Raw genomic sequence first — 10,749 nt, forward strand, 5'->3', positions numbered from 1 at the left:
CACACACATTCCTCCAGTGCAGTAAATATAGCTGCTCTACCCAAGATGGTGTATTACAGACAATCATCCTTTTTTCATATTTGCAAGTCTGTGGATGAAAGCACACCAAGGTTTTTTTTTTTTTTTTTTTTTTTTCAAACTGTCTCCTCTTGCCTCCTATCACAGGCTTTCAGGGGCCCCCAGGCTCTCCTGGCCTGCCTCCACTTCCTCCAAGGTTGGTTGCTGAGCATGGTTCACCAGGCCCCCGTGGAAATATAGGGCCCCAAGGAAGCCCAGGAGACATGGGACCTCAGGGCCCACCAGGCGACCCAGGTAGGAGTCACACACTCCTAGGAAAGCTCTGTTCCCCTTAGAACAATGAGGCCATCAGAGCACCTTTGGTTCTCTCTAATGCAAGCCAGAAAGAGTCAAATTTTTGTCTTTCAAAGTTAGGGGATTGGTTTTCCTTCTCTTTGTCCTGTCATTCAGACTGTAACCAAGACAGGAGAAAGCTCAGGCAACACTCACATAACCCAAGCAACATCAAACAAGGGTCTCATTTAATTCTGGACCAAAAGTCTCTGATGGAAGTGGGTGCATCCCCAAGAGGCTGCTTCAGCGGTAACGTGGTCAGGGATGCGCCCAGCTGAGGCACCGCACCAGGCCTCCCGGCCTCATCAGGGATGGGTGCTGCCGAGAGCTGTGCAAGCCCAGAGCTGTGGCTCTTGATCACCGTGGCATTTTCCAGTGAAGTCGGTGCTCTTTGCTTGAGCAAGAACCATAGGATGTTTCTTTCAGTGTAAACTAGTGAACCTGGCAGGGAGGGCTGGGCCCGCGTGAGCAGAGCAGTGTGAGGTGGCTGGCGTGTGTCTGGCGCTGCAGGCACTGTGCTCACTGCCCCTGTTCGATGGCAGGTTTCAGGGGCACCCCAGGGAACCCAGGACCCCAGGGCCGCGGCGGCGTCCCTGCTCCTCCCGGCTTCCGAGGGGAACAAGGAGCCACAGGGGAACAAGGCCCCGTGGGATTCGAAGGTGAGTCATGTCTCCCAAGCACTTCTTCTCCCTTTCCCTTTTCACTGCCATGAATGGTCCTGTAGCTACCGTGTCACTGGCCAGGAGGGACAGAAAGAACCAGGAAGTTCATGTCTTCACAGCTCTCCCACAAGGTACCGCTGGCCAAGGTTTTAGGGAGGTAGTTTAAACCAAAGTGTTCAGAGTAAGTTTTGTTTAAAGTAGAGCTCAGTGCATTCACATTGAATAAGTTTGTTCTGATCTATATTTGTGTTTGTTGCCTCTAATTACTTCAGCCTCGAGTTTCACTAGCAGTTACTCTCATGTAAATAAATGCCTCAATAGGTAATAGGTAATGTTTAAGGGAACATATAAAAGAAATATCTGTGTGCTTATTCAGTCAAAGAGCAGGAACATTACCATCTTAACTAGCTAAAGCACACAGAGGAAAAAAGGGTATTTGCAAAGCAGTTTTAACTCTATGAAACAAATACAAGAAACTCAAAGCCATCAGTTAATCCTGAATGAGTAAAATGCTTTTAAGGAAAAAATATCTTCCTCTGTATTGTACGAGGAATGATAAAATTCATCAGAACCTTATCTGTGACTTTCCCTGTCTCTGACAGTGAGGTATGTCATTCAGAAACCAGAGAGCCTGATCCAGCACCCATCAGCTTCATGATCAATGTCTTTGATCCTACAGCTGCGGCTGTTTTAATAGTAATTTGCTGTAAGAAGATCTTGTCTTGCAAGTGAGCTCTGTTTATAGGCAGCTTAGCTGAAACATCAGGGCATTTGTGGGATCCTGAAGTGAGGTGCCTTATTTCTTCTGCTCCCCTCAGGCCAGCCAGGCCGCCCCGGGAGCCCCGGGCTGCCGGGCATGCCAGGGCGCAGTGTGAGCATTGGCTACCTGCTGGTGAAGCACAGCCAGTCTGAGCAGGAGCCCATGTGCCCCATCGGGATGAACAAGCTCTGGAGTGGCTACAGCCTGCTGTACTTCGAGGGACAAGAGAAAGCACACAACCAGGACCTAGGTATGTCGACGTTTCCCTGCTGGCATCAGCTGATGTCTCTGTTCCATATCCTTTGAGTGGATTAAAAAAAAAAAAAAGATAGGCTTAGGAAGCCCCAAAATAAGATAAAAAGTGTATGCTTGCATATAGTGCCCCTGGGAGAGATCCTGCAAGTCATTGGGGCTGTTTGAGGGGAACGATAAAAATAGGGAAACATTACCGCACATGGGGTTTTACTAACACATGTTTATGAAGGTGTAAGAAACAGAAAACGTGCATCATCCTCTGTGAGAATGGATACCTATATCTTCTTTATTTTTTTCTTCTTTAAACAGGGCTGGCTGGCTCATGTTTGGCTCGTTTTAGTACTATGCCCTTCCTCTACTGTAACCCCGGAGATGTTTGTTATTATGCGAATCGAAATGATAAATCCTACTGGCTCTCAACTACAGCGCCTCTTCCAATGATGCCTGTGGCAGAAGAAGAAATTAAACCATATATCAGTCGCTGCTCCGTTTGTGAGGCCCCTGCCGTGGCCATTGCTGTCCACAGCCAAGAAGCTTCCATACCCCGCTGCCCTGAAGGCTGGCGCAGCCTGTGGATTGGATACTCCTTCCTTATGGTACTTGTCCTCCAACTAACGTCGTGCAGCACTGACCTTTATGTTTGGGCCTTAGATACTAAAAAATCTGTTCTGTTTTAGGTGCAGTAACACCAAAACTGTGCAGTGTCCTGAGGAAGCAGGACCACAAAGCTAGTTTCTAGGAAGCAGATGAGAAACAAAATTTTGTGAATCGGAGTTTCACAAACTTGGTTGCCTATATTAGAACAGCCTCTGGAGTCCTCACTTCATAGACAGAATGGTGTATGAGGGCAGAACACAGGGGACAGCCACGGACAAGCAAATAAATGTGCACTGAGGTGCAATATTAGCCTCCAAAGACTTTTCTCATCTAGAGAAAAAGTGGGAGTTACTGATAGGTATCACCAGGAAGACACTGACCTAGAAAAACAAAACAAAACAAACACACAAACCCTTCCCCTTTCTTTTGGCAACTCAAAATCAGTGATGTTTGGTAGAGGAGTTAGAAGCTAAAATGTTTCACCTAGTCTAGAGAGTTTCCTTGTTTTTGTAGGCAGGAGCTGCATACACCCTATTGTTCAGATAATCTCATATAATCTTGCAATTTTTTAACCAGGAAATGGCATCTTATGGGATAGCTTTGCAGTAGATGTGCCCTAGGAGACCCAATCAAGGGCCCCCTCCTGCTTTTCTTGCCCATTTAAACTCCAAACTGTTACCTGTGGGATCTAGACTGTACAGAAGGATCACATAGGCACCCAAAAGAAGTAACATAGTAAATAATAGCAGCTAGAATATGTTCACGTGAATGATCTGACAGACACTCACTTGGCTGACTTGCTGTAGACCTGTCCTAGAAACTCAATAAACATTGGACTGAATGCCCAAGTAAACAGAGGAAAGAAAAGGATTTCTCTGGCAGAAAACATCGCAGAAAAACTTCAGTCAGCCTCTCCCATGAATCATTTATTTTGCAAAAGTTTTAATTTTTCAGAAATAAAAGTAAAAAGCAAGCTGATATTTTTCAGCTAGTTACAGAAAACAACTTTAGAGGAAAGGCAGATAAAATTTTTGACCAGCCCTACACTTGACATTTCTTTAGCTCCTGTAAAACACATCTGATACCAATCTCAGAATTAATGCTTGGAATGCTTGTGGAGTAACCAAACATTTGTGAAGCCCTGTGTAAATAGCAGGCATTGTTAAGGGCAAAGTTGTCACCTTGACAAGAATTGCTTGCTAGGACAAAGTCTGCCAGTACCAAGGAACATAACACTGGGAAGAAGTTCAGAAGATAAATTTCCCCATTTTTCTCAGCTAGTGCTCAAAGCAAGTGGAGTGTTTGCTGTACACACTTTGCGAAATTTTTCCATCTTGTGCAACCACCAAAGGAAAATTACACCCACTCCTGGTTATCTCAGAATACATATTGTTTTGCTTCCTTGGCTGAAATTTGTCACCTCCTTCCCTGGGGTAAGGCCCAGTCATGATGGGAGGAGTCATGGGTCCTTGCCCAAGCAGCCCTGCTAGACCCGAAAATTTTCATGTAGGGAGGGCATTTCATTATAATGTGTCCTTAAAAGGTAGGGGTGGCATAGGACTTGCAGAAAAAAAAAAAAGCCCTGGCCATTAGAAGAATAGGTACTGCAGAAATGACAGTAGGAAACTGTACAGTGAGCATAGGAGTAGTCGAGCAGACCTGCTCCCAAGCCTGTGCTCAAGCAGCACAGGACTCTCCAGCTCCCACTGCAGAAGTGTCAAAGCTACTAATAGTTTATCCCTTGTTCTTACAAGCTTTGCTCTTCCAGAGAGACAAGAGAATAGGCTGGCTTCTGAACTTCACAGCTTAGCACGGCAGCCTTTCAGTTTGGCATCATCTTGAGATTTTGCAAGACAGCTGATGTTCGTCACTGGGCTAAAAAGGGAAAAAAAAAACAACAAACAAAAACAAACAGAACAGGAAACACCTTAGACCTCAGGCACACGTCACACCAGCCAAAGATTAAAGTCCATTCTGCTATTAAAACGTGGACACCTCTGTCACACATTTTTATGAGCATAGTAGGCCTGTGCAGCTAAGCCAAGCAGTTAAGGTGTACATCTTTGTTCATACACAAGCAATTATATGGTGTTTGTTAAAACAGAGGCAGCAAAACATACTGAATGTGCCCAGGAGATTTGTCCCTACGTTTGCAAAAACTATTGATCAACTTTATTGTCAGGTTTCTTTATATATATATCTCCAATTCCCTCAGTTTTTAATCGGACATTAAATGGTTTCATTCAAAAATGCAGCTATATGGTTCTTGTACGGCATTTAGAAATGCCTTGGATAAAACAAATTAATTAAAATTCAGCTTATTAACCCAGTGCACGTTAAAGGTAAGAGTTGAGTGGTTTAAAGAAGCGTAATTTGAGTTTAACTTGCTGGTAATGAATGTGCCATAGAGAGGATTGTTTATTAGAATAGAGGCTATTTTTCCCCACTGTGCTGTTCATCTGTGATGCAGAGTATTAAAGATAGTATAAAGATAGTCCATTCCAGTTAAGTATATGGGGAAAAGTATTCTTCTCAGTGAGGGTAATCAAACACAAGCACAATTGGCTCTGAGAGGTTGCGGGATCTCCATCCTTGCAACTCTTTACAACTTGACAGACCCTTGGAGCAACTTAGTGCAATTTTAAGGTTAACTCCTCCTGGAGCAGGGGATTGGCTGAAATGACCTCCAGAGGGCCCTTCTAACCTAAATTAGTCTCTGATTCCAACTACTTCTAACAGTGACAATCTTAAGATGTTTGTCAGAAGAGTTCAAAGAGACATCACCATATGAAATCGGTCCTTTGCATAGTTAAGGTACAGCCAAACCCTTAAATTTTTACCTTGGCAGCTGATTGGCCCTCTCTCTGCTCCTGAGCTTTTGGAGATGAGAAGCAGGAGCAGTTCTACTCCTTTTTTCCCTTTCCCCACGGGCAAGTTTTTGACAACAGTGCCCAAGGCTACGCTCTGACTGCCGCCCTCCTTGTCTCCCTCAGCACACGGCGGCTGGCGATGAAGGCGGAGGACAGTCGCTGGTGTCTCCCGGGAGCTGCCTGGAAGACTTCAGGGCTACTCCTTTCATCGAATGCAATGGCGCACGTGGGACATGTCACTACTTTGCAAATAAATACAGCTTCTGGCTCACTACGATTGACCAGCCGTTCCAAAGCAAGCCCTCAGCAGATACACTCAAGGCAGGACTCATCCGAAGCCATATCAGCAGATGTCAAGTCTGTATGAAAAATTTATAGAAGTCCTTCATAGTATGAGGAACCTGCTTATACCGCGGTTCTTATACGGTGAACCCTTCTATGATGTTTAGACATTTGAATAAATCATGTGGTGCTTTTTTAACTTATTACCTCATCCCTAGGTGCAACACAAATTGAGTATAACACACATACGTAGTGCTGTGTTATTCTACTACTATGATATATATATTTTTTGCTTCTCTAACATGATGTCATTTGCCAACTGATAAAAATACTCCCAGCTTTGAAACACCAAAAAACTTTCAGTAATAAATGGTTACCTTGGTCAGCTACCCACTGCATTTACTTTAAGAGAATATATGTATCTATTCTATTAATTGTATTCGTCACAACAGTAAACACTAACAGCTGTATTTCGCTCAGTTAACGTATGGTGATCAAAACAAGTGTTAAATCCTTGCAAAACACTGAACGTAAACCCAGGACAAGGCTTGTGTCCAGCATTAAAATCTAACTTTGATGTCAGTATTTTATATGTGGCCATCTCAAACAAACTCAAAGCAATAACCTTTTTACTGTATTTGTTTTTTCAAGCCTCACCCCCTGTTATCTTCTTAGCATTGGTAATAGCAGAAAAGCTCACAGGTGTTCCAAAAATAGCAACCACTAAATGCAGTGATTCTCCTCCTTTGATAGACTTTATGATGAAAATCAGCATGTTATTTTACAAGCCTGATATGGATTTTTCTAGATATATCCCAGGCCAAAGGGTCACTAAAATGCTCTCCTGCACTCCTGTTCTGTTGTGAACGTTTGTTCTTGTCACACTACGCACACAGCATCAACACTGAGTATTTTTCGCAGCGCAGCTTTTCTCCTCTGAAACGAAGCCACTCAGACAGCTGTTAACTGTGTGCTACTGAAACACCTATCGCACATAGGGTAAGTTGCTCAATGCTAAATTATCTTCAAACCCAGACCTTTCCGGCCTGCCAGCTGCCTGTAGTAGGCATGTAGTCCTGGTGGCTGAGGACAGTGGCAGTACGATCAGCGTACACCCAGGGCGAAGGAAGCAGGTATCTGCTCGATACCATCTTTTCCTATAGAGAACCATGCTACTGCACACCACACTAAATCACCAGAAAAGCTGCTCTTTCCTTCTATGAAAAGAAGGAAAGTTGCCTGTCACTGATGCCAGAGAGGGAAAATAATCAACTTCAAACCACTCGTTTGCTTCCTTATTCAGGTAGTCTGGTTATATATACCTGAACACTTAAAACCAAACTTGAAGAGACTTTAAAAATGGTGGTATTTTTTTCAGCAGTTACCTCTCTCCTGCTTCTGGTGTCTATTGGCTTTTGTAATTACATTCCATCTTCCCTGTATCATAAATAAAAATTTGTTTTTTTCTACACCTCTATTTGTTGATGATTTCTATTTTGTAAACAGTGCCTTCTTTTCTTTCCTATCAAATACATAACAATTACTTTTTTGAATTATTTTACTTGCCCCTAAGGCAGAAAAAACAAACTCCAAAACCCATGTCCAACTGAAGCAGCTATACATTTGCTTTCCCCATGACATTAACAAAAGATCTAAAAGGGAAGTTATGTTTCTAGAATTGCATGTTTAAACTGAACTACTAAGATAGTATTTCATCTGTTGTTAGGAAAAACTGGCATGCGGCACTTTAAGGTGAATTATGCTCAGAATTGGAAACATATTAGAAGCAGTATTAGCCAAAGCTGTCCCATATTTGCCCATCACTTTAAATTACACGTGCTAGTAACAAGTGCCCTAGAGTCATCAATCTACCTCTTCCAGGTCTTGCTGGACATTGATGATTGTGGGATGATCAAACATTCATCACTTAAGACTTACAACATTCCCTTCTACTAGGCAACTCAGCCCAGTAAATACTTTAAGGAAATTCATGCAGACTAGAGCTAGTTAAGTGGATTTCATTTGCTAATATGTTGCCTAAACTTTCCACGCAGTTAATTTTTCTGCATGTAAGGGATCTGAGAGTTGCTTTACATCTTATTTTTCTCTGCCCTCACATAATCTGTTCCTAACAAGTTTGTTCAGCACAGGGTCAGTGCAGCATAGGAGTTAAGCAGTCAGGCACATAGCCCAGGGAATGGGGAAAAAAAATAGTAATGGTGTCATGCCGACTTGAACTTTTGTACTTCATTTTTGCACGTCATGTACTTCAGTTCTGTGTCCTTCTCTCCAAGGCACGTATAATCACTTTTAATTTTTTTTTTAAAGGGAGGGAGCTACCGCAAAAACCCACAGACTACCTCAAACAGCCAGAGGATTTCACCCTGGGAGCTAACCTTGAGCACCCTGCAAAGCACTGAGGAGCACTAATTCAAATCACTTTGTAGCCACAGCTTCACATCTCCAAAGCACCTCCTCTTGGGAAGTTAAATGGCCAGAGGGGATCGTTGCTTGAGTACTGATGGGTCCCCTGCATTGGGCAGGAAACCATCTTAAAATCACTGGATATCAGTGGTTAGAGAAGGCCTATGGACGCCCTCTGGTCCAACTGCCCCCACGCAGTAGCAGTGCCAGGCAGGTGGCTCTTTCCCAGTGGGAAACGCAATCTCCCAAAACTTGAAGCAGCGGCGGAAGCCTTAGGCGCCAGGGATGCGGAGCGCAAGCCACACTGCGGCCCAGCCGATGCCGCCTCAGGCGGCGCCAGCGTCAGCAGCAGCGGTGCAGGGCGTTGCTGGAGGCTGCGGGCTGAGGTGCCTGTCTCCTTGCAAGGACAGCCCCCAAAGGAGCAAATACATCACAGAGCCCAACACCCGCAGGCAGGGAGGGTAGCACCACAGGGGAAGTAGTGCAGACAATGGGGTTTTCCACCAAACGCGAGCGCAAGACGTGAGGGCGCAATGACACCAAAACAAATGACCCAACAACTCTGCCACGCTCAGAGTCTGGCTCCTCTCTCAGCCTCCCAGGAACACCCAAAATTCAGCCCTTACTGATCCCACGATGGATTTTACATGTGCAGCGGTCCCTGTGCCAGTAGCATCCCCAAGTTCTTTGCACTAATAACGATAAGCCACACACACACACCCCCACACACCATAGAAGAGCAGTAGTTCTCCAGTATCGCTTGACTTTTCTCCAGCTCATCCTTTGAAACAGTAACTTTTATAAACAATCTTCACAAACATAATTCACTTAAGCAAGGAATTTGTTGTTCCCCCAAAACACTTGGCAAAAAGACTGTTAGCTCAGGTTCTAGCATTTAAAATGAGTGTAGTTCTGGCCCAGCTTACTACAGGCCAAGCCTAGGGTATCCTATTGGATGGCACATTGCTAGTCAAAAGCAAGTATATTAACTGTTCGCTTAAGATTTAGTCTTGCTAGCAGGTTGAGGGAGGTGATCCTGCCCCTCTACTCAGCGCTGGTGAGGCCGCACCTGGAGTATTGTGTGCAGTTCTGGGCTCCCCAGTACAAGAAGGACATTGAGCTTCTAGAGAGGGTCCAGCATCGAGCCACGAAGATGATTAAGGGACTGGAGCATCTATCGTATGAGGGAAGAGTAAGCGAGCGGGGCCTGTTTAGTCTGCAGAAGGGAAGATTGAGAGGGAATCTAATCCCCTGAGGGGAAAGTGTAAAGAGGATGGGGCCAAACTCTTCTCGGTAGTAGCCAGAGACAAGACAAGGTAACAGGTACAAGTTGGAGCACAGGAAGTTCCACCTCCATGTGAGAAAGAACTTCTTTACTGTGAGGGTGACAGAGCCCTGGAACAGGCTGCCCAGAGAGCCTCCTTCTCTGGAGATCTTCAAAACTCACCTGGATGCCACCCTGTGCCACATGCTCTAGGTGTCCCTGCTTAAACAGGGGGATTGGACTAGGTGATCTCTAGAATTCCCTTCCAACCTTAACCCTTCTGTGTGATTTTGTGTGATTAAGGCTCTCTCCAAGAAGTATGTCTTAGTGCCATTTTCTCAGCTCCAAGTTCCTGTGCTGCAACTTCAGTAAACAAAGAAGAATTTTTCTGATAGAATTGTGTAGTATTGAGGAAAAATTGTCTTTAGCAGTCCTGCAATATCAGGATACAGCTGCATAAGCAGCAGGGGAATGAATGAAGTAGTGCTAAAAGAGCTAAATAACCTAAACGGTTTGATTCCATAAACAGGACTAGACCAGATTTTAATACTACCTAAAAAAAAAAAAAAAGCAATATTTCCTAAAAAAAAAAAAAAAAAAAAACAGCACCACTTACCACAAGACAGGAAAAAAAGTAATAATAATTGTGCACCTCCAAGTGAACTGGACTAAGCATGTTTGCAGATAGCATAGGCATGACTACAGCAGATACGGCATCACCTCAGTGTTGTAAAATGGAGCTCCGCTGAAGCAGAGCTTAAATTACTTAAAAATATATTTACCTTTCCTATATTGAACTCCAGAAATCTTCAGGTTTTACTTGAAGGCACAATCTGACTTGGAATAACAGTAAAGAAATGGAGCCAACATGCACCTTTAACAGACCATATTTCCTCATCATTCACTAATAACTTCCAAGTATTATTTAATTTCCCAGGCTGAGCTGTACAACCCTCTTACCCCACGTGTAGACCTTTCTCAAGGAACAGCAGCAGCGTCTGAGCCCTGCACAGGCAGTTGCCACAGTGCTGGACTTGTGACAAACATGTTGGCCTAATGCTTTAGTCATGAGTAAGACTGAGGTTTGGAGCCTCTCTTCCTTTATCCAATCCTGATGAAAGGCTAGATCGTGGCCTTGGGATTTTGTTACTAGCTAGGAGGGTTTTGTTTATAGTCAGCTGGGTTTTGAACACCATAAAGCAGGTACATTTGTGTATCTGACAGTGGGAGGCACTGAACTATAGGCCCCTAGCAAATCCAAAAGACGACAAAAGAACCGCTCCT

At 44.2% G+C, this 10,749-nt stretch overlaps 1 protein-coding gene across 1 annotated transcript in view; it reads left to right on the top strand.

Annotated features, from left to right (window-relative positions):
• The window catches only part of COL4A2 (collagen type IV alpha 2 chain), a 130,325-nt gene extending 123,786 nt beyond the window's left edge, over positions 1-6,539 (top strand). Inside the window, exons 43-47 of the mRNA XM_088538579.1 lie at positions 166-312; positions 894-1,010; positions 1,832-2,023; positions 2,338-2,624; positions 5,619-6,539. Coding sequence (XP_088394705.1) covers positions 166-312; positions 894-1,010; positions 1,832-2,023; positions 2,338-2,624; positions 5,619-5,873 — 998 coding nt within the window. The 3' untranslated portion in view covers positions 5,874-6,539. The remainder of the gene's footprint in view (positions 1-165; positions 313-893; positions 1,011-1,831; positions 2,024-2,337; positions 2,625-5,618) is intronic.
• The last annotated feature ends 4,210 nt before the right edge of the window (positions 6,540-10,749 follow it).

The sequence above is a fragment of the Tinamus guttatus genome, unplaced genomic scaffold (assembly GCF_059628265.1).
Source record: "Tinamus guttatus ecotype Peru unplaced genomic scaffold, ASM5962826v1 Tinamus_guttatus_pri_ptg000047l, whole genome shotgun sequence".
NCBI classification, from domain to species: Eukaryota; Metazoa; Chordata; class Aves; order Tinamiformes; family Tinamidae; genus Tinamus; species Tinamus guttatus.